At 48.6% G+C, this 24453-nt stretch overlaps 1 protein-coding gene across 1 annotated transcript in view; it reads right to left on the bottom strand.

Annotated features, from left to right (window-relative positions):
• Positions 1–2238: 2238 nt before the first annotated feature.
• LOC141264219 (uncharacterized) overlaps positions 2239–24453 on the bottom strand; it is a 37935-nt gene continuing 15720 nt past the window's right edge. The window contains exons 5-6 of the mRNA XM_073676517.1: positions 3150–3560; positions 2239–2980 (exon numbers count right to left, since the gene is read on the bottom strand). Coding sequence (XP_073532618.1) covers positions 2411–2980; positions 3150–3560 — 981 coding nt within the window. The 3' untranslated portion in view covers positions 2239–2410. The remainder of the gene's footprint in view (positions 2981–3149; positions 3561–24453) is intronic.

The raw sequence follows: 24453 nt of genomic DNA, 5'->3' as shown, positions 1-24453 counted from the left end.
GTGGTGAGTGGTTTTAAAATATGTTAACACAATATATGGCAGCACATTAGTTACAACTGCAATCACCTTAGGTATCTAATGTTATTTGTTTTCCAGCGCCTGCAGCCCCAGAGCCCCCAAGGGAGTCACCTCCAGCCCTGGAGCCCCAGCAGCATTCCTCTACCAGCTCGCCAGCATCACTCCGTGATATAGGTGCAGCTTCATCTTTCGGTAATGCTTTGACATAAAATACGGTCCATACAACTTGGAAAGTATAGGGCTGTCATGTACTATTAAGTGTTGTGTCTTTCTCTAGCCGGTGGTGCCAGGGGATCCGGGTGGTCCTTAAGCTCGTCATCATCCGAGCAACCTGAAAACCGTAAGTGTTAAATACCAAACATGTACCTGATAGGCTGTGTGCCCACGATGCGTTTTTTAAGGTGTTTCTGCAGCGTTTTTGCTGCTGTGGAAACGCATTAAAAGCGCATGGTAGAAGGTCTGCCATGTTCCCCAATGATAATCCGCATGTGCTGTGCACATGCTGCGGAAATTTCCGCTGCACATTATCATTGCGGAAAAAAACGCAGCACTACCAATTATTTTGCATAAGGTGGTTTTTTTGCGCCGCCATTGACTTGCATTATAATGCGCCAATTCCGCAATACTGCATCTGTACTTGCGTAATTAGCGCGTTCTAATGTGCGGATGGTACCCGGGAGTGGTGCATCGTGGGCACATAGCCTTAATTTGATGAATGTACAGAATTATTGGACTTTTAAGTTTAACTATTACCTCCGTAGAAATCCCAACACTACAAGATCTCCTGGCGTCACAACGGAGACTGAGTGAAGAGATCCACCAGCACGGAGTGATGCTGGCAAGATTTGTGGCAGCCCATGACCGTCACGGCAGCCAATAACTTATTTTTTGTTATGTAGTTGATATTATTTGGTTGGTTATATTTTTTATATTTTTATAAAAAAAAATTAGTTTATATCCACTATTGTCTACACTTTGTTACATCTAATCCTATCCTGTGTGATACTGCCTGACGGGTTGTGTATCTAATCCTATCCTGTGTGATACTGCCTAAAGAGTTGTGTATCTAATCCTATCCTGTGTGATACTGCCTGACGGGTTGTGTATCTAATCCTATCCTGTGTGATACTGCCTGACGGGTTGTGTATCTAATCCTATCCTGTGTGATACTGCCTGACGGGTTGTGTATCTAATCCTATCCTGTGTGATACTGCCTGACGGGTTGTGTATCTAATCCTATCCTGTGTGATACTGCCTAAAACAAGCAGTGCAGGGGCAGTAAAGCCCACTCCAAAGTCAGCTTTCACACCCTCCTGCTTATTGATGTTATCAGCTGAAGTTGTATAGGGGCAGGAAAGCCGTCTGAAGTCGGCTTTAATAGCCGCCTGCAAATTGATGTTATCAGCTGAAGTTGTGTGGGGGCATGAAAGCCGTCTGAAGTCGGCTTTAATAGCTGTCTACTAATTGATGTTATCAGCTGAAGTAGTGTAGGGGCAGGAAAGCCGTCTGAAGTCGGCTTTCATTGCCGCCTACTAATTGATGTTATCAGCTGAAGTAGTGTAGGGGCAGGAAAGCCGTCTGAAGTCGGCTTTCATTGCCGCCTACTTATTGATATTATTAGCTGAAGTTGGGTGGGGGCAGGAAAGCCGTCTGAAGTCGGCTTTCACAGATGCCAGCTAATTCAAGAAGAAGAGAGAAGAGGAAAGAATAGGAACATAGTATGAAAACTATAAGGAAGACCTAACATGTTGATCCAGAGGAAGGCAAAAAAAACCCATGCTCCGTTTTGGGAAAAAAAATTCCTTCCTGACTCCACATACGGCAATCAGACTAGTTCCCTGGATCAACGCCCTATCAAGAATCTAGTATATACAACCTATAATCTGAGTCAGACTCATAGTGCATGGTATGGCAGATCATTGCCATACCGTGCACCATGACTATGACCCCAAAGACTAAAAGAAGGGAAGTAGGAAGAGGAGGGGAAGAAAACCAGCTGTGAAGAAGACCAGAGGACACAGGGAAAAGACAGAAGACAGGTGATAAAGCCTGGAGCCGGAGGAGGAGAAGGGGAGGAGGTGATCACCAGCGGAGAGCAGGGATGGGAATAGACGGTAGAGAATGGAGGGGAGGGAACGGAGATTGGGAAGGGATCGGAGGGCAGGGGTGAGGGGTCCCACCCTCGGGAAGAGGTAAAGCAGAAAATAAGGCAACCAAAAAACATTTTTATTTCAATCAGGGTGAGATCAGAGGGCAGGGGTAAAGTTAAAAAAGAGGACAATAAACCTTGTTTTTATAAACAAACAAAAATATAAACAATTTTAACAATTTAAATAAGTATTAAATTAACAATATTTACAAAATAATAAAAAAAAATTGAAATGAAACATCACTACAGTTCTTCATATCGATTACCTGTATTTGTGTATCCGTGCCTGGGGGAAACAAAAGAATCAGAACACATGGGATACTGTGGGGGAGGGGCAAGGCTTTGTGGACGCCGGATCCTCTGCACTGGTGTGCTGTGAAGTGGGTCCTGCCTATGGGTCCAAGAATGTTGTTGAAAATGGCCAGGGTCAATCAGAGTATGTACAGTAGACGTTTCATTAAGTTCACCGGCTGCCGCTTTATTTAAAGTCTCAAACATGACCCTTTCTGCATGCGCCCTCTGTCGGTCATCCAGCCTCTGTAGTCTCTCGCCAGCATATGTTGCAAAGCTGTCCCGCTTGGCCTGGGTCTGCAGAAGTAGAATCTTGTTCGCCAGAGATACTAGATCTGGCGATGGCAGCAAGCTGGCCTTTCTTTTCCTTGATTTTCTCTGTCGCCGAGGCACAAGGTCTTCACTTGTAGAGGCCATAGGGTCTTCATTCACCGATGCCATAGGTTCCTCATTCCTTGACATAACACTCGCCTCCTCCATACCACGTTCCGTAGCCGAGATGTCGTCATCTTGCCAATGGTGCTGTGGGAACACAAAAATAAAGTTAAGATTTGGTTACAACATCCAGCAGGTATGTTATGACCAGCATGGGTACACGTGCACTAAAAAACAAATATGAGGGGCGGCTAAACTATGGCATGTACATTGAAAGTATAAATGCTATTTACAGGGAAGCAAAGAAGGTACTTACATCTTCAACAGGGGAGTCAGTCCGTATGTCGGGGTCTTCTTCCGGGGTCTGCCGTATCGTACACACCATTCGCCGAGGTAGCTCCTGGTCACGGGTGAAGGCAAGCAAATCATAATACCATAATGTCGGCACATAAACCTCATCTGTGCCGGTACCTGACTTCTTTGATTTCTCCACCCGGTTGAGTTCTTTCTTATATACGGTACGTAGACCCTGGATCTTTCTCTTCACCAGCTCTTCATCCACCTTCTCGTTGGGGCCATGCCTTTTAAAGAGGGAAATCAATTGCTGGTAGGCCTCCCTCTTTTTCTCTCTATTGCAGTAGTCTGTTGATTTTATTTGCCAAAGGCACGGCAGGGAGCGGTAGAGGTCAATCATTTCCCTCACAAACTCTTCACTTTTGAAAGCCATCTGAAAAGGATAGCAATACAGTGAGCATACATGAAACATTTTCAAACAAAGTAAAAAGTACTACACACCATTTGCTGACTAAAAATGGCCTCCAATATATAAGCAAATATATACTTATTGAGTGTGATAAAAATCCACTAAAATAACTTACCGTGGAAACAAAGAAATACAGTGCCTGAAAAACCCAAAAGTCAATGTTCAGTCACAGCTGAAGAAAATCCACAAATGAATGGAATCACAGCAGTAGAACGCAACTAGGATCCAAAAATCAGGACGCTGACAAGACTTCAACAAATCCCAGATGGACGAAACTTGCCCGGAGAACACTGCTACGATCCGAAAGCAAAGCGCAGATAGGAACAAGGGAGCGGAATTGCCCCAACGTCGCCTTTTTAAAAACCCCCGGCCAATCAGAACGCAGTAGCGTCCACCAATCGAAGATGAGTGGGCGCGGAAAGGTAATTTTATGTACGCCTTTCTGTCACAGTACAGTCCCTCAAAGTGTGTATCGTTGAGTGTGGATCGTTGAAATAGCTGCTGTGTGACAGCGTCCCAGCGACCAACGAGATCGTTAGTTAGATCGCTGGGGCGGCCGAAATCGTTGGCAAGTTATACATGTTTGACGGCTCCCGAACGATCTCTCCAGCGATCTCAAAACTGTGACGTAGTAACGATCTCGCTAGCGATCTCGTTATGTGTGACAGGGCCTTAAAAATGCAGTTGTCGCAGCACAAGTCCCAGACAACTACACTAATAAAGGTGAGAACACTATCTGCACTGTGTTGTATGTTCACCATGGGTGTCACTATATTCACCATGGGTGTCCATGCTCTTCCACATGAAAAAACTAGAATTTAAAAGAGGGATTTTTGGTACTCACCGTAAAATCTCTTTCTTGGAGCCTTCATTGGTACGGTGAGTACCAAAAATCCCTCTATCGCTTCATTGGGGGACACAGGACCATGGGACGTCCCAAAGCAGTCCCTTGGGTGGGAGAACAGAAGATAGTCACAGACTAGGTCAGACCTCAGCAACTGTCGCCTGCAGGACCTTCCGTCCAAGACTGGCGTCAGCCGAAGAATAAGTGTGGACCTTGTAAAACCTTGAAAAGGTGTGAAGAGAAGACCACGTTGCGGACTTGCAGATTTGAGAGGCCGAAGCCTGATGGTGGACCGCCCAAGAGGCCCCCACCGCCCTGGTGGAGTGAGCCCTTACTCCGGGAGTGGGAGATTTGCCCGAGATGCTATGTGCCTCCAAGATGGCCGAACGTATCCAACGGGCGATGGTTGACTTGGAAGCAGGGAGACCCTTGCGATGACCCTCAGGGATGGCAAAAAGGGCATCCGAGCGCCAAAGGGCGGCCGTTCTGGAAAGGAACACACGTAGAGCACTGACCAGGTCCAGTTTGTTCAGGGACTTCTCCCGTGGATGCACTGGAGCAGGGCAAAAGGAAGGCAAAACGATGTCCTCATTAATGTGAAAAGCGGAAACCACCTTTGGCAAAAAAGGAAGGCACTGGCCAGAGCACTACTTTGTCTTGATGGAATACCAGAAAAGGCGACCGACAAGAGAGGGCTGCGAGTTCTGCGACCCTTCTAATAGAGGTAACCGCCACCAGAAAAGCCACCTTCCAGGAAAGGAGAGAGGCTGGAACGTCCTGAATGGGTTCAAACGGAGGCTGCTGTAAGACGCTTAGAACCATATTAAGGTCCCATGGTTCCACTGGAGGGCGATAGGGGGGCGCCAGGTGGGCCACCCCTTGTAGAAAGCTAGCTGTCCTCAGGTCAGGACCTAAGTTACGTTGGAATAGAATGGACAAGGCCGAAACTTGGCCCTTGAGAGTGCTGAGAGATAGTCCCGCCTCTAGGCCAGACTGAAGAAAAGCCAAAATGACTGGCAAAGAAAAGGACTTAGGAGTTAGCTGATCTTGTTCGCAGTGACGAAAAAAGGCTCTCCAAGTTCTGTGGTATATGCGCGAGGTAGCGGGTTTTCTGGTGTTAATCAGGGTCTGAATGACATGGTCAGTAAAGCCCGCCGTCTTCAACACCGCGGCCTCAACGGCCATACCATTAAATTCAGAGAACGAGAACTCTGATGAAGAATAGGACCCTGAGAGAGGAGGTCCGGACGGTCTGGTCGACAAGCAGATTTATCAGATCTGCATACCAGACGCGTCTGGGCCAATCTGGGGCCACTAGGAGAACTGGTACTCCCTCTGTCTTGACCTTCTTGATGACTCGAGGGATCAAAGGTAGAGGTGGGAAGAGATAGGTCAGTTGGAACTGTGACCATGATATGACTAGCGCGTCCTGGGCAATTGCTAGCGGATCGCGGGACCGAGCTACAAAGGCCGGAACCTTGTGGTTTAACCGGGACGCCATGAGGTCGACATCCGGCGTGCCCCACGGTAAGCAGATTTGGTGAAACACTTCGGGATGGAGAGACCATTCTCCTGAGGCGAGGCCCTGCCGACCCCTGGAATGTGGACTACCGATATTGCCGGGACCATCTTCTCGGCCCAAAGTAGCACTCTTGCCACCTCTTTTAGGACGGGCTTGCTGCGCGTTCCTCCCTGATGGTTTATGTATGCCACTGCCGTGGCATTGTCCGATTGTACACGGACTGGGAACCCTGCCAGGATCTTCTGCCAGTGAAGCAAAGCCAGGTAAATCGCCCTTATCTCCAGAATTTTAATGGGAGAGAGACTTCGTGGGGACTCTACCGGCCTTGGACCGTGTGTTGTAGAAAAACTGCCCCCCAACCGAAGAGACTGGCATCGGTCGTGACCACCTGCCAGCGAAGCGGAAGGAATGATCTCCCGGGTCTGAAGGAAGAAGGGCGGGACCACCAGATTAGCGACCGTCTTACTTGACGATGCAACTTGATGCGTCGATCTAGAGATGACGGATTCTTGTCCCAAGCTGAGAGAAGGGCTAGTTGAAGGGACCGGGTATGGAACTGGGCAAACGGAACTGCCTCCATGGCTGCTACCATCTTTCCCAGGACACTCAAGCATAGGCGAAGGGAGTGTGGACCTGGGTCGGAGAGGATGTGAATTCCTTGTCGTAGGGAGTTCATCTTTTCCCTTGGAAGGAGGACCCGGGCACGGGTCGTGTCGAACTGCATCCCTAGGAAGGTTAGGCGTTGGGATGGGACCAGGGAGGATTTGTCCGTGTTGATCAGCCAGCCTAACCGGGAGAGAGTGTTCAAGGTGATCTGGAGACTGTGGAGACAGTCCCTGAACGTGGGGCCTTTGATTAACAGGTCGTCGAGGTAGGGTATGATTACAATTCCCCTTGTTCGAAGAATGGCCATAACTGTCGCCATCACCTTCGTGAAAACCCTCGGGGCTGTGGCGAGGTCGAAGGGGAGGGCAGTGAACTGGTAATGCGCGTTCTTGAAGGAAAAAGAGTAGGAATTTCTGATGTGACGTGCAGATTGGGATGTGAAGGTATGCATCCTGAATGTCCACTGAACATGGATATTCCCCGGCCTCTATTGAGGCGATTACCGACCTGAGGGACTCCATCCTGAACTGTCGGATGCGTACATGTCGGTTAGCTGTTTCAGGTCCAGAATCGGACGTAGAGAGCAGTCCTTTTTTGGGACGACGAAGAGATTTGAGTAAAAACCGGAAAACCTTTCCTAAACGGGAACCGGGACTATGACTCCTGAGCGTAGAAGAGAAGTGATGGCTTGGAGGAAACCAGGAAGCAGAGATGGTTGTGGGGGGCGGGACCTGAGAAAACGCGATTGTGGGCTGGAATCAAACTCGATTTTGTAGCCGGAAGTCACAATTTCTTTGACGCAGGCATCCTCTTGCCGGGAGCCAAGAATCTGTGAACAGAAGGAGACGGCCGCCCACCCTGGGAGAAGTCCCAGGTGGGAGTGACCCGTCATGTTGAGGAAAACCTGTTGGATTGAGATTGTGATCCAGAGGACTTGGAGGAGCGACTCTTTGGGCGCCAGTTAGGCGTGGGCCTAAAGGAGGGTTTACGCCTGTCCCGCTGTGCTGGAGTACGGTCCTGTTGAGAGGAGAGAGGAGGGGTTCGGTTGAGCGAACTGACGAAAGGACCGGAACTGAAGGGGGCGTTTGGGTCTGGGCTGGGGGAGGGAGGTGCTCTTACCCCCAGTAACATCAGAGATGATCTGATCTAGCTTGGAGCCAAACAGCCTGGAACCTTGAAAAGGAAGATTAGTTAGAGATCCCGGCACGGGCTCTCGTCTTCTGTAACATGCAGAGTCTGATTGACAGCCGTTATAAGGCTGTCTATCATGTCCTGGACCTTGGAATACTGGTCAGAGTCAGAACCAGAGTCTGAATCTGAAGCAGAGTCAGATCCCGGGGTGACCTCCGGGGAGGGGGTGTGAGATGCAGGGAGCATCTTGGAGTCTGGAGAGCTGGAGGATGAGCTTGCGTGAATCCGTTTCTGAGAACGTGACGTCTGTCTGCCCCTGAGAGGAGGGGGCAGGGGTGCCTGCGAATCGTCTGTGGGGACGTTCGGAGCGCTGATGGCCGTGGATAACATAGGCAAACGTTCTGGCAAGCGTTCTAAGACCTGCACCAGAGATTGAGAAACCTTGGTGAGGTCAGAGACAGACTGACATAGCAACAGCCCACTCCGGAGGGGAGGGGGTTACCACGTCCTGAGCGGCGGGGGGGGGGGGATCTTGGGGTGCCAGCATAGCGGGAGGTTTGCAGGTCGAGCAGAAGGCCGCAGTGAGACCCGCGGGCCACTTAGTACCGCAAAGAGCACAGGCGTAGTATGTGACAATGTGAGAGGGACGGACTGAGGGCTCCCTGGGTTTGGGCATATGTACCTGACCAGGGATACTGCAGAGGGGAGCGCTGTGAGCAGGGAGGGATGGGGACCTTGTGTCAGGACAGGGCCTACCCGATCCTGCAGAGAAGCGGTTCCGTGTCCCCCTGAAGGTTCCGAAGGTGAGGTTGGAGTGGGTCGCAGTAGGTGCCGCCGGAGTAGGGAGCAGCGTGCGGCAGAGTGATGGCGTCGGTGCAGAGGACGCTCGTTGATGACGGAGCGCGCGAGGCTCCGATAGGCAGATGGGAAGGGGGGGGCGGGCTTGAGAGGCCCCCCAATGATAGGACCGCGGAAGGCACGAGGGCGTGACGGAAGCGTCACTATGCCCCTCGGCCCTGATTGGTCAAATAGGAGGGGGAATATGGGCGTCGGAGCGGGACCGCCCACAGGACACGCCCCCCCCCCCCCCTCGGAGAAAAGCGCGGCAGATTTGCCGCGCATAAGGGGTAAGAAGGAGGAAGTGGCCCAGTGGAAGTGCTGTTAAGCGCCATGTTAGGTGAGAGGGGGAGGGGGGAGGACCGGGGTGCTGGTACCTGCAGCTGAAAGACAGGGTCCGGTAATCGTCCGTTCCTTTCACCTCTTGAGGATGGTCTCAGGATACCTTCCTGGATGGGGGGGGGGGGGGGGGGGGGGGATCTTGGCTTTTCCTTCTTCCTGCACTGTCCGGTCCTGGAGACAGATATCGCCCTTGTAGAATGGGCCTTGAGCTTTGCTGGAGGAGGTAGATCCTGGATCTGGTAAGCCTCCGTAATCGCCCTCTTAATCCAGTTGGCTATTGTGGATTTTGCTGCCTTCTTTCCTCTGTTTGGACCTTGTGTATGGACAAATAGGTTCTTGTCTTTCCTTCCTTCTTCGGTTTCCTAATGATAGTGGAGTACTATTCTCCAAACATCCAGAGTGTGGAATTACATTTCTTTTTTGTCTTTTGGGTTGTCACAAAATGATGGAAGGATTATCTCCTGAGATTTGAGGAAATTTTAGACCACCTTAGGTAGAAATGAAGGGTCAAGTTGAAAAATTAGACGATCTTCCTGAATTCTCAGGTTTGTTGACCGAAAGGGCCTGCAGTTCACACACTCTTCTGGCTGTAGTTATTGCCACCAGGAAAGCCGTTTTCCAGGTCAGTCTGTCCAGTCTTATGGCTGACGAGGGCTCAAAGGGTGGAAGGGTTAACGCCTTCAGAACAATGTTAAGGTCCCAGGGGGGAACCAGGTCTGTTACTCTAGGGTGGATGCGGGTGGCTGCTGTCATAAAACTTCTCACCCACTTATGTTCCGCTAGTCTTTGATCGACATGCGGATGTGAAGCGTTCTCCACATGCATTTCTGCATGCGGGTTGTCAAGCGCTTTCCAAGCGATTTTAACATCACTTGGAAAGTGCTTGTCAACTTGGTCACACTATATAAATCCATGCAAACGGCATGGATTTATATACTGTGACCTTAAAGAATGGTAAAAAAATAAAAATAAATCTATACTTACCTTCTGGTGGCCCCCGCAGTCTTGCTTCGGTCCGTCCTGGCTTTCCGGCAGCTCGCGGTACACTGAAGAGCCTGAAGTCACATGACTAAGATGTAAGCGCAGGTCCTTCAGTCCACCGCGAGTTGCCGGCAAGCTAAGACAAGGAGACCGCGGGCCATCAGAAGGTAAATATAATATTTATTTTTTTCTTTTATTTACAGGTTCTATGGTACCCGGGTCCGGAGGAGAGTCTCCTGTTCTCCACACCAGGGTATCATCCGCACATTGAAACGCATGGAATCCGCATGTACAGATGCAGTGATGTGGAATCCAAGCGTTCCAATGAAAGTCAATGGCGGCGAAAACACATCGCTTCCGCAAAATAATTGGTAGTGCTGCATTTTATTCCGCAATGATAAACCGCAGCGGAAATTTCCGCAGCATGTGCACATCACATGCAGATCATTGGGGAACATGGCAGGCCTTTTCTGCCGCTGCAGAAATGCTTAAAGAACGCATCGTGGGCACACAGCCTAAGAAGGTTTTCCACATCTTATCGTAAATAGTGTTCGTTACAGGTTTCCTGCTCTTCTGGAGAGTTTTGATGACTTTCTCTGACAGGCCTCTTTTTAATATCAGGAATTCAGAAGCCAGGCAGTTAATTGTAGTCTCTCAGGATCCAGATGGTGAATTGGTCCCTGGAGCAGGAGATCTTTGATGGGAGGAAGGATTACAGGGCTCTCCACACTCAGACTGGTTAACGTTCCGAACCAACTTCTTTTTGGCCAGAAAGGGGCCACTAGGATTACTCTGGTCCCTTCGGTCCTTATCTTCTGTAAGGTTTTTGAAAGGATAGGCAGTGGGAGAAAGGCATACGCTAGTTTGAATTCCCATTTGTAAGCGAATGCGTCCACTCCCAAGCAAGGGCCGTTCGGATCCAGGGAGAAATATTGAGGTACCTTCGCGTCCTGGTGTCCGGCAAAGAGATCTACCTCTGGATAACCCCATCTCGCGACTAACACCTGGAAGACGTCTGGGTTTAGACTCCACTCTCCTGGATGAATCTTTGTTCTGCTTAAGAAATCGGCCTGGACATTGACTGAACCTTTGATATGAACAGCCGACAGGGATAGAAGATGTTCTTCGGCCCAGGAAAATATTCTTGCTGAGATTGCTTTAAAGCTTTCGTAACTTGTGCCCCCTTGATGACGAAGGTGGTGATATTGTCTGAAAATATCTGAATGTGAGATTTCTGGACAGCCTCTGCTGCTCTGAGGACTTCCTCTACGGCTTTTAATTCTCTGAAATTTGATGAGCGTTGGCACACCTCTCTGGTCCATACACCCTGGAATAGCTCTTGGGAGACCTTGGCTCCCCATCCCTTCTCCCTGGCATCCACTTTTATGAGTACTAGCGGATTCTGGACCCATGGTACTCCCCTGTTGAGATTCTTTACGCTCAGCCACCAGAATAGAGAGGTCCTTACCCATGGTGGTATAGGGATTCTCCTGTTCAGAGACCGTGGGGATCCATCCCAATTCGTAAAGATGTGGGTCTGTAATGTTCGGGTATGTGCCTGAGCCCAGGCCACCATTTGAATACAGGATGTCATAGACCCAAGGACCGACATGGAATCTCTCAATGATACTGATCTCCTGCTCCTTAGGACATTGATCTTTGCTTTGGCTGTGGGAATCCAATAGTATTACTAGAAATGTTTTTGTCATGGAGGGAACCATATCCGATTTTTTGTGGTTCACTACCCAGCCTAGAAACGATAGGATCCGAGTGGTCAACTGTAGATGTTCTTGGAGTACTGGTACTGAGGGCCCGATTAATAACAGGTCATCGAGGTATGGTACTATTGAAATGTTCTGACCCCAGATATAAGCCATGACTTTTGTAAATATTCGCAGGGCTGGTGAAATTCCAAATGGGAGAACATTGAATTCATAGTGGACTATTTGTTCCCCTTGAGCCACTGCGAATCTTAGGAACCTCCTGTGAAGTGGATGTATGGGGATGTGGTAATATGCATCCTGGAGGTAGATTGTGGCCATAACATGGTCCTGTCCTATCAGGTCGACCTGATGGATTCCATCTTGAATCGTTGGTAGTGGATATACTGATTCAGTGGCCTTAGATTGATTATAACTAGGTGTGAGCCATTTGTTTTTTTTATTAGGAAGAGTCTGGAATAATGTCCTGTGCCTCTCTCTTGTAGGAACCAGGAATATCACCCCTGAGGACAATAGGTCTGTAAGAACGGATATCAGGGTGGCCTGACGACTGAGAAGAGAGCGGTGTTAATTTTATCCGCTCTGGATAGGAGGAGAAATTTATTTTTACTCCGAACTCGACAACCTTCAGGACCCATGGGTCTGAGCAGATTTCTTTCTACTGAGGGAGAAAATTCGAGATGCGGCCCCCGACTACCCTGACGTCATGGTCTGTTCAGACGTTGATTTTGGGAGAGAAAAGAATGCCACGTCGCCGTTCCAGGATTTCAACCATAGGGCCCTTCTTACAGAGTTTGATAGCCCAAATGCTCTTGCCGCCACTCTGATTCTGCAGAAGCGTTTGCTAAAAACCCGTAGCTTTCTGTAGAAGCGGTAGGGATGCCAAGATGTCTTCTCTGGGGGTGCCCGAGACTAGGTGTTCCTCCAGTTGATCTAGCCAACAAGCCATTGATCAAGCTACGCCCGTAGAGACTGCGTTGGTGTTTAATAGTGCTTCCGAGGTCTCCCAGGATTTTCTGAGTAGTCCCTCCATTTTGTGTTCCAAGGGGTCTTTTAATTGAGAGGAATCTTCAAAGGGCATTGTGGTTTTCTTTACCATTCGTGCAATTTGGATATCCACTCTTGGGACTTCAGACCAGCATTCTGTCGTCTCATTGTCTACAGGAAATCTATCCTTTAACTCAGTAGGGGTATTTAATCTCTTTTCTGGAGATTCCCACTCCTCTAAGACTAAGTCCCTTATACTCTGGTGTATAGGGAACACCAATTTTTTTCTGGAACGTAGCCCCCTGTACTGTTTGGGGAACTTTTTCTTCCTCGACCTCCATAGTTCTCCTTACTGCCATGAGGAGCTCCTCCAAGCTATCTGATGGAAAGTAATCTCTCTCTCGCTGGGAGTTATCAGGAGTTGGACTCAGTTCACCTTCCTCTGGATGATCTTCCGAGATGCAGTACAGACCAAAAGTTTGGACACACCTTCTCATTTGAAGATTTTTCTGTATTTTCATGACTTTGAAAATTGTACATTCACACTGAAGGCATCAAAACTATGAATTAACACATGTGGAATTATATACTTAACAAAAAAGTGTGAAACAACTGAAAATATGTCTTATATTCTAGGTTCTTCAAAGTAGCCACCTTTTGCTTTGATGACTGCTTTGCACACTCTTGGCATTCTCTTGATGAGCTTCAAGAGGTAATCACCGGAAATGGTATTCCAACAATCTTGAAGGAGTTCCCAGAGATGCTTAGCACGTGTTGGCCCTTTTGCCTTCACTCTGCGGTCCAGCTCACCCCAAACCATCTCGATTGGGTTCAGGTCTGGTGACTGTGGAGGCCAGGTCATTTGGCGTAGCACCCCATCACTCTCCTTCTTGGTCAAATAGCCCTTACACAGCCTGGAGGTGTGTTTGGGGTCATTGTCCTGTTGAAAAATAAATGATGGTCCAACTAAAAGCAAATCGGATGGAATAGCATGCCGCTGCAAGATGCTGTGGCAGCCATGCTGGTTCAGTATGCCTTCAATTTTGAATACATCCCCAACAGTGTCACCAGCAACGCACCCCCACACCATCACACCTCCTCCTCCATGCTTCACGGTGGGAACCAGGCATAAAGAGTCCATCCGTTCACCTTTTCAGCGTCGCACAAAGACACGGTGGTTGGAACCAAAGATCTCAAATTTGGACTCCTCAGACCAAAGCACAGATTTCCACTGGTCTAATGTCCATTCCTTGTGTTCTTTAGCCCAAACAAGTCTCTTCTGCTTGTTGCCTGTCCTTAGCAGTGGTTTCCTAGCAGCTATTTTACCATAAAGGCCTGCTGCACAAAGTCTCCTCTTAACAGTTGTTGAAGAGATGTGTCAGCTGCTAGAACTCTGTGTGGCATTGACCTGGTCTCTAATCTGAGCTGCTGTTAACCTGCGATTTCTGAAGCTGGTGACTCATATTAACTTATCCTCAGAAGCAGAAGTAACTCTTGCTCTTCCTTTCCTGGGGCGGTCCTCATGTGAGCCAGTTTCTTTGTAGCGCTTGATGGTTTTTGCAACTGCACTTGGGGACACATTGAAAGTTTGCCCAATTTTTCGCACTGACTGACCTTCATTTCTTAAAGTAATGATGGCCACTCGTTTTTCTTTACTTAGCTGCTTTTTTCTTGCCATAATACAAATTTTAACAGTCTGTTTAGTAGGACTATCAGCTGTGTATCCACCTGAATTCTGCACAACACAACTGATGGTCCCAACCCCATTTATAAGGCAAGAAATCCCACTTATTAAACCTGACAGGGCACACCTGTGAAGTGAAAACCATTTCCGGTGACTACCACTTGAAGCTCATCAAGAGAATGCCAAGAGTGTGCAAAGCAGTCATCAAAGCAAAAGGTGGCTACTTTGAAGAACCTAGAATATAAGACATATTTTCAGTTGTTTCACACTTTTTTGCTAAGTATATAATTCCACATGTGTTAATTCATAGTTTTGATGTCTTCAGTGTGAATGTACAATTTTCATAGTCATGAAAATACAGAAAAATCTTCAAATGAGAAGGGGTGTCCAAACTTTTGGTCTGTACTGTATATATCTCCTCTTGAGAGTCTTCCTCCCCTCCCTCTGGCGGGCTAATCTTCCTCTTTTTGGCTGCTGAGGGAGTAGATGTAGAACCCTGACTAGGTGAGGGCGTAGGGAGAGTGACCGAGGCTAAGGAGGATTTGATCTCTTGAGGTACAATCCCCTTTATCTCTTCCATTAAGGAAGGTTGTTCCTGCCTGATAATCTTCTCCGTACAGTCCTTGCATAGGGGCTTTCTATGGGAGAATAGTTTTTTTGTACAGATGGGACATCTGCGTGACGGTTTAACTTGGTCTCCAGATGCAGGTTCCTTGTCCCCCTACAAGAGAGGGGAGAAGGGAAGGGGAGCTATAAATCACTATTACCAGCATCTGGTAGATGGACTACCAGTGCCATACTTACTGGGACCGGAACGGCGCTGGGCTCTACAGATGCAGAGCGAGAAGCTTCAACAGACATAGTTTTGTCCTACCTGTAGCTGTCTTCCTGTCCAGGGCTCCATTATGGGCGACTGGACCAGAACCTCCCTTTGTTTAGAGGGCTTCTCCCCCGATGTCCAGGTGAAGATTTGTGATCACCAGCGGCATTACCGCTCTTTTCTCCCATGGCTTCTGATGCAGTCCACAGTGAAACGCAAAACTGCCGGAAGTGACGTCATCCACCGCCCAGCGTCACGGCGTGCGCTCCACATCCTGGAGCCGTCATCGCCCACGCATCCAGCGGGGGAGAGGAGGAGGAGATGGACCGGAAAGCTCAAAGAGGCCTCCGGTCAGAAGATCCTGCAGACCTTGCCAGAGAGCGCGGACTGCAGGAGAGGGTCCCGAATAAGGAGGAGACGGGAGCAGCGCCCTGAGGAGGAGATGTAAAACCGCTCGGCCCTCCGCTGCCCGGCTAATAGCTTTAGCTTTCCCCCAGTGCCTGTCGCCGGCCCAGCACACCGGGGATGACCTCTTCATCCCTGATAGGGACAGGAAATAACACTGGAAGGAGGATGTGGGAGGGGCTATTTAAACCTGTTCATATTTCCTGTCCCTATTAGGGTGGGGTTACATCCTCCTGTGTGCTGTCGTGGGGGGTTATTAGAGAAAAGGAGATTTGTGTGTACTCACCGTGAAATCTCTTTCTCTTAGCCTCTAATTGGGGGACACAGGACCTTGGGCGTTATGCTGCTGTCCACTAGGAGGCGACACTATGCTTATCTGAAAAAGATTAAGCGTGGCTCCTCCTCTGCAGTATACACTCCTGGACGGCATCAGCCATCTTCAGTTTTGTGCAAAAGCAGTAGGAGGAACGTAACATAGATAACATAACCATGCCTATAAGAAGGCAACTATGTAAGAACTCAAAGGAAAACCAATATGAGAACTCAACTTAACGGCCCGGAACGGGCAAAGGGTGGGTGCTGTGTCCCCCAATTAGAGGCTAAGAGAAAGAGATTTTACGGTGAGTACACAAAAATCTCCTTTACTCTGTCGCCTCATTGGGGGACACAGGACCTTGGGACATCCCAAACCAGTCCCTGGGTGGGAAGCAATGGACAAATATTGTGTAGACGGGTCCCTACAATTGGGGCACCGCCGCCTGCAGAACACGTCTGCCCAGGCTCGCATCTGCTAAGGACTGGGTATGAACGTTGTAGTGTTTTGTAAACGTGTGTAGGCTAGTCCAGGTGGCTGCCTTACACACTTGTTGTGCCGAGGCCTGGTGCCGAATGGCCCAGGAGAATGTGCCATAATACCTGCAGGAATAGGTGAATTTTTGAGGCGGTAGGCCTCTTGTATGGTGGATTTGATTCACCTGGCAAGGGTAGCTTTAGAAGCTGGTAGACCCTTGCGGCCGCCTTCCAAAAGAAGGAAAAGAGAATCAGACTTCCGGAAGGGCGCAGTCGTAGACACATAGATACGCAGTGCCCTGACAAGGTCAAGCGTATGCAAAGCCTTTTCCACTTTATGAACCGGAACCGGACAGAGGGATGGTAGTGAAATTTCTTCGTTGAGATGAAAGCTGGACACAACCTTCGGAAGGAAGGATGGAACCGTACGAAGGACTACCTTGTCCTGGAAAAAAAATCAGGAAGGGCTGTCTGCAGGAGAGTGCCGTGAGTTCAGACACCCTGCGTAGCGAGGTGATTGCCACGAGGAAAATCACTTTCTGGGATAGAAGACGGAGTGGGACTTCCCTAAGGGGTTCAAAGGGTGTTTCCTGTAATGCTGTCAGCACCAGGTTGAGGTCCCACGCTTCTAGAGGTCTTCTGTAGGGGGGAACCAATCGGAAAACCCCCAGGAGAAATGTTCTTCCTTGCGGTTTATGAGCAATGCATTTTTGAAAAAGCACTGAAAGAGCTGACACCTGGCTCTTAAGAGAGGCCAGGGATAGTCTGGCTTCCAGACCCGATTGGAGAAAACCGAGCACCCTGGGTAGGGAATAAGGGAGTGGGGTCTGGTTACGAGATTCGCACCAGGTAAAGAAAGTTTTCAAGGTACGGTAGTAGATCTTGGCAGAGGTTGGTTTTCGTGCTCTGATCATGGTTTTAATGACGTCTGGCGAAAAACCTGCCTGGGTTAGAACCCAGGACTCAATGGCCACGCCGTCAAATTGAGGGCCTCTAAGTTCTGGTGGTAGAACGGGCCTTGTGACAGAAGATCCGGGCGGTCGGGAAGACGCCAGGGAACGTCTGCTGTGAGTCGCACGATGTCGGCGTACCATGTATGCCTGGGCCAGTCCGGTGCGATTAGGATGGTTGGAACTCCCTCCTGTTTGATCTTTCTCACCACTCTGGAAATCAGGAGGAGAGGATGTTAAAATGTACAGGAGCTGGACCTGGGTCCAGTCCTGAACCAGGGCGTCTGACGCTAGCGCTCTCGGGTCGCGTGTTCTGGCCATGAAGTTGGAGACTTTGGCATTGAGGTGAGACGCCATTAGGTCCACGTCCGGAGTGCCCCAACGATGGCAGATCTGTTGGAAGATTTCGGGATGGAGAGCCCACTCTCCCGAGTCTATTCCTTGTCGGCTGAGGAAGTCTGCTTTCCAGTTGTCTACACCCGGAATGTGGACCGCAGAGATAATGGAGCTCGTTTTCTCCGCCCAGTGGAGGATGCGTGTCACCTCTCGCATCGCTCTGGCACTGCGGGTTACCCCTTGGTGATTGACATATGCCACGGCCGTGGCATTGTCCGATTGTACTCTGATGTGAGAGGCTGCCAGTAAGTGATGGAAGGCTCTCAACGCCAGGAGGATGGCACGAATCTCCAGGATGTTGATGGGCAAGGTTGTTTCCGCTGGGGACCACTTGCCCTGTGCTCTGTGGTGTAGGTGTACTGCACCCCAACCCGTTAGGCTTGCTTCGGTGGTCAGGACCTTCCATTGACCTGGGAGAAAAGATTTCCCTTTTGTTAGAGAGGTCCAGATGAGCCACCAGTGAAGGGACTTCCTGGTTGACGACGTCATCTGGAACTTCCTGTCGAGAGAAGAAGGGTTCCTGTCCCATGACTTGAGAATGTCTAGTTGGAGAGGTCTGAGGTGAAGCTGGGCAAATGGAACCGCTTCTATTGCCGCCACCATCCTGCCAAGGACTCTCATTGCAAACCGGAGAGATCGAGGTGGTTTGCCGAGAAGGGTGCGAACTCCTAGACGGAGAGGCAGTGCCTTGTCTTTGGGGAGAAGCACTAGGCCCTTGGAGGTATTGAATAGCATTCCTAGGAATGTCAGAGACTGGTTTGGGGTTGGTGATGACTTTTGTAGGTTGACTAACCAACCCAGGTGACTCAGGGTGTCGATTGTGATTGAGACACTGAGCTCGCAGTCCTTGAAGGTAGAAGCCTTGACGAGAAGATCGTCCAGGTATGGAAAGACTACTATGCCTCTGGAGTGTAGAACGTGCATGGTGGCTGCCATGACTTTGGTAAACACTCGAACGGGAGAGCCACTAACTGGTAGTGGTCCTGGTCGATTGCGAACCTGAGAAATCTCTGATGGGCAGGCGCAATCGGTATATGCAGGTATGCATCTTGTATGTCTATGGAGGCGAGATATTCTCCTTTTTCCATAGATGCAATGATTGACCGGAGGGACTCCATACAGAAGTGACGTACTTGTACAGATTTGTTGAGTTGTTTTAGGTCTAGTATGGGGCGTACCCCTCCTCCTTTCTTGGGGACTACGAAAAGATTGGAGTAGAACCCCTGGAAGCGCTCGGCTGGGGGAACGGGTATTATGACTCGTGCTTGAAGAAGCGATGAGACCGCCTGGTGGAAGGTGCGAGCTTTTACTGGCGATTTTGGGGGAACAGATATAAGGAGTCTGTTTGGTGGGTTGGAAGTGAACTCTATTTTGTATCCTGAAGATACTAGTTCCTTGACCCACTTGTCTTCTGTAATAGGTAGCCAGACTTGATGAAAGAGTAAAAGTCGGCCTCCTACAGGTGGAGTGTCTTCCTGAGTCCGTGAGTCATGATGAGGAGAAATTCTTAGCTTTTCCTCTTTGATTTTGAGTGGCCTGCCTTTGACTGCCAGGATTTGTCCGACTTCTGTGTCGGCCTCGAGTCTTCCCTGCGTGTGAAGCGGCTGTTATTTTGTGGTGGCCGTGAAATGGACCAGCCGGAAGAGTTCCGAAAGGAACGGAAGCGAGCTTGGTTACGCTTGTTATAATTGCGCCTGGGTTTCAGTTGGGGAAGAGAGGTACTCTTACCCCCTGTGGCATTTGATATCATCGTGTCCAAGCTTTCACCGAAGAGTCGACAGCTGAGGTATGGAAGGTGCGTGAGCGACTTCTTTGAGGCTGCGTCCGCTTTCCATTCACGCAGCCAAAGGATACACCGAATTGTGATGGCGTGTGAAATTGCGGCCGCTGCACCCCTTGCAGAATCCAGAACTGCATGAAGCATGTAATCTGCCACAGCTGCTATCTGAACTGCTTGGTCCGACAGTTCAGGGGCAGGAGCTTGGAGGCCGGTTTGTAGATTTTTTGCCCAAGCCAGTATGGCATTGGCTGCCCAGACTGAAGCAAATGCGGGGGCTAGGGAGGCCCCTGTGGTTTCGCAAATTGAGCGAGCCATACTTTCTACCTGCCTGTCTGCTGCATCCCTAAGGGTTGAGCTATCTGGCAGTGAAAGAAGTGTCTGTGCTGCCAGTCTGGAGACTGGGGGGTCCACTGCTGGTGGGTCTGCCCATTCTTTGGTGGTTTCCTTTGGAAAGGGGTAACGGGCCTCCAGAAACTTGCGGTTGTTAAGCTTCTTGTGAGGCTGTGAAAATTGTTTTGTGAGGATAGATTTAAATTCTGGATGATCCAAGAAAACCTCAGGTGGTTTCAGAGCTCCTTCAAATGAAATCTTATTTTGTGGTGCGTCCGGGATCGGATCAGAGATGTCCAGCACCCGATGTATGGACGAGATAATGTCTTCAACTAGCACTGCATTGCTAGGTGGGATTGGAGTTAGGGATCCATCAGTTTCCTTGTCTGAGTCAGAATCGCAGACGCCCTCTGACTCCTGTGTATCACTAAGGTGTCTCCTAGGTGACCCAGAATGGGGTATTTCTCTGGACGGGGATTGGTGCGGAGAAATATCATGTCTGTCCCTGGTAGGGGACTGTGTAGATGACCTGTGACTACGGTATCTCTCCCTACACAGGGATGACTGTGTGCTATGGGATGACGCAGATGAGCGTGACCTATGGGTGCGCTTGCGTCCTGACCCTGACATAGTTACATAGTTAGTAAAGCCGAATAAAGACTTGCGTCCATCAAGTTCGACCTGTTAGTTCTGTAATTGCTAAAGTTGATCCAGAGGAGGGCAAAAACCCCAAATGATTTAGCCAATCTTCACCTGAGGAAAAATTCCCTCCCGACTCTGAAACCAGCAGTCAGAATAAATCCCTGTATCAACCTACTATTTTATTTTATTTTTAAGTATATGCTGAAATCTGCCTGGTATCTAGAAAAGCATCCAGTCCCCGCTTGAACTAGTTTAGTGAATCCGACATTACCGTCTCCTCACTCAGTGAATTCCATATTCTCACTGCTCTTCCCGTAAAGAACCCCTTCCTATGCTGGTGCTGAAACCTTTTCTCTTCCAGTCTTAGTGAGTGCCCTCTTGTTACCTTAATATCCCTCATTTTGAACAAATCCCGGGCAAGGTCTCTATACTGTCCCCTAACATTTGTACACATTTATTATGTCCCCCCTCAACCTTCTCTTTTCCAGGCTGAATAGTCCTAGTTTTGCCAACCTCTCTGGGTATTGCAGTCCCTCCATTCCCCTTATTAATTTTGTTGCCCTCCTTTGTACCTTTTCAAGCTCATTTATATCCTTTCTATATATTGGGGCCCATAACTGAGCACAGTATTCCAAGTGTGGTCTGACCAGAGCTTTGTACAGTGGAAGAACAGTGTTCTCATCCTTTGCAGCTATACCTCTTCTGATACATCCCATTACCCTGTTTGCCCTTACAGCAGCCGCCTGACTTTGGGCACTCCAATTTAGTTTGCTATCAATCAAGATGCCCAAGTCCTTCTCCATCTCTGAATTCCCCAATGATTTCCCTTTCAGTGAGTACTGGTGACTTCCATTTCTCCTTCCCATATGTATGACCTTACATTTCTCCTCGTTAAACCTCATTTGCCATTTAATGCTCCACCTACCCAGCTTATCCAAATCCCACTGTAGGTCTGCACTGTCCTCTTTTCTATTAATTGTTTTACATAACTTTGTGTCATCTGCAAATATTGATATTTTACTATTTATCCCGTTGACTATGTCGTTAATAAAGATATTAAATAACATTGGGCCTAGTACAGACCCCTGTGGTACCCCACTAGTGACGCTTACCCAATCTGAGTATATTCCATTTATAACCACCCTCTGCCTTCTATCCTTTAGCCAGTTAGCTACCCACTTGCAGACATTTTCCCCCAGCCCCATCATTCTCATTTTGTATACCAACCTATTATGTGGCACGCTATCGAACGCTTTTGAGAAGTCGAGATACACGACATCCACTGGTTCCCCCTGATCTACTCGAGAGCTAACCTCCTCGTAGAAGTCAATCAGGTTTGTTTGGCAGGAGCGATTCCTCATGAATACATGTTGGTTCGGGATTAAAAGATTATTAGCATCAAGATGCTCCGTAATTGCCTCTTTAATGAAGCTTTCAAAAATTTTGCCCACAACGGACGTCAGACTCACCGGCCGATAGTTTCCGGTGTTACTTTTTGCTCCCTTTTTGAATATTGGCACTACATTCGCCTGTCGCCAATCAAGTGGCACAGACCCAGTCTCAATAGAGTCCTTCAATATAAGATATAACGGTCTGTCTATCACATTACTTAGTTCCCTTAGTACACGTGGGTGTATGCCATCAGGTCCTGGTGATTTGTTTATTTTAATGTTACTGAGGCGTTTCTGTACCCCAGCTTGGGTTAGATTTGTCATACTTAGTGGAGGATTAAGCTTGTCACTTCTCATTTCGCCTGTTAGTTCTTTTTCCTTTGTGAAAGTTGACGAAAAAAATGTATTTAATAGATTAGCTTTATCCTCATCTTTCTCTATGATTTTGCCTTCATCACTTTTTATCGGTCCAATATTATTCGATTTAATCCTTTTACTATTTATATACGTAAAGAACAGTTTGGGATTTGATCTACTTTCCCTAGCAATACGTCTCTCTGTTTCCTCCTTTGCTATTTTTATTTGTTTTTTGCAGGTTCTCGTTTTTTCCTTGTAACACATTAGTGCCGCCTTACTGTTTTCCTGTTTTAATCTCTTGAATGCCTCTTTTTTGCTATTTAACGCCCCTTTTACGTTCTTGTTCAACCATATTGGTTTCCTCTTATTTCTGGCCCTTTTATTCCCATACGGTATATACCTCTCGCACTGAGTATTCAGAATTCTTTTGAAGGTTTCCCATTTACTATTCGTATTTCCTTGATTAAGAACTTTGTCCCAGTCTATAAGTTGAAGGTTTTCTTTCAGCTGATCAAACTTCGCCCTCCTAAAGTTTAATGTTTTTGTTGTTCCCTTATTGATAACCCTACTGAAGGGCATTTTGAAATTGATAATATTATGATCGCTATTACCTAGGTACCCCCCTATCTGTACCTCAGTTATTCTATCAGGCCTATTAGTCAATATTAAGTCCAACACGGCCTTCCCTCTCGTTGGTTCCTGCACTAGTTGGGAGAGATAATTATCCTTGATATTTGTCAAGAACCTTTTTCCTTTCTGCGATCTACAGGTTTCTGTTTCCCAGTCAATATCCGGGTAGTTGAAGTCCCCCATTACAATCACCTCATTATGTTTTGCTACTTTGTCTATTTGTCCTAATAGCAGTTTCTCATTCTCCTCTGTTATATTTGGTGGCTTATAGCAGACCCCCAGTAATATTTTATTATTATTTTTTGCCCCCTCTATCTCTACCCACATGGACTCGACCCCCTCTTCTCCCTCTCCTATATCTTCCCTTAGTCTGGGCTTTAGACGTGACCTTACATATAAGCAGACTCCTCCGCCCTTCCCCTGTTTCCGGTCCCTTCTAAATAAACTATAATCTGTTAAATTTACCGCCCAGTCGTAGCTATCGTCTAGCCAAGTCTCTGTTATACCTACGATGTCATACCTCTCCTCCGATATAAGCGCCCGCAGCTCATCCGCCTTATTGGTCAGGCTTCTTGCATTGGTCAGCATGCAAGATAAAACTTTGGGGTTATTTAGCATCCTATTCTTCTCTAACGATCTAACTGTACTATCCCCACCCCCCTCTCCACCCTCATTATATTCACTTCTCCCCTTCCCCCTTGCTTGCCTCACATCCCACCTATTTCCTTGGTTCCCCCCCCCCCCCCCCGTCTCTAGTTTAAAAACTCCTCCAACCTATTAGCCATCTTCTTCTCCAGCACCGCTGCACCCTCCCCATTGAGGTGCAGCCCGTCCCTACGGTAGAGCCTGTAGCCGACAGCGAAGTCGGCCCAGTTCTCCATGAACCCAAACCCTTCTGCCTTGCACCAACTCTTTAGCCACTTATTCACCTCCCTAACCACCCATTGGCGCTCCTGTGTGGCTCGCGGGATTGGTAGTATTTCTGAGAAAACTACCTTGGAGGTCCTTGCCCTAAGCTTCCTACCTAGATCCCTGAAATCATTTTTAAGGACCCTCCATCTACCACTCACTTTGTCATTGGTGCCAATGTGGACCATGACCGCTGGGTCTTCGCCAGCCCCACCCAGTAACCTGTCAACCCGATCCGCGATGTGCCGGACTCGAGCGCCAGGGAGGCAGCACACCGTTCGGCGATCCCGGTCTTTGTGACAGATTGCCCTGTCTGTCCCCCTAATAATAGAGTCACCCACTACCAGGACCTGTCTAGCCTGCCCTACACTTCCCCCCTCCCCCTCATTACTGGAGCATACACTCCCCCGGCGGTCAGAGGATCTGTCGTGCTCCAATAATGCCGGTTCTGAACCAGCCTTCCTATACTTCTTCCCTCTATCCCTTCTAACTGTTACCCAGCTCCCTGCCTGTTCAGCCTGCGCTTCCCCACTAAGCTCCACCCCCAGTGTTGACATGGATGTGCCTGGGTCAGTATGTGACTGAGTCCGGCTTTCCCTTTGTTGGGTAGCATTCATAGTCGAGGTATGGCTTTGCAGAGCCTGAAGCAATTTGAAGGTCATGTTATCTATGGACTGTCATAGATTGTGACATTTGAGTGACCCATTCCGGCGTAGCATCAGACACTGAAGGGTTGGTAGGGGCTACTTGGGACTCCGACACAGTAGTCTGAGCACAATCCTTGCAATGCGGATATGTGCAGC

The sequence above is a fragment of the Phyllobates terribilis genome, unplaced genomic scaffold (assembly GCF_046119375.1).
Source record: "Phyllobates terribilis strain yellow unplaced genomic scaffold, ASM4611937v1 Scaffold_4__5_contigs__length_816908805, whole genome shotgun sequence".
NCBI classification, from domain to species: domain Eukaryota; kingdom Metazoa; phylum Chordata; class Amphibia; order Anura; family Dendrobatidae; genus Phyllobates; species Phyllobates terribilis.
Note: the sequence above shows the minus strand (reverse complement) of the source record. Positions and strands in the feature narration are given on the sequence as shown.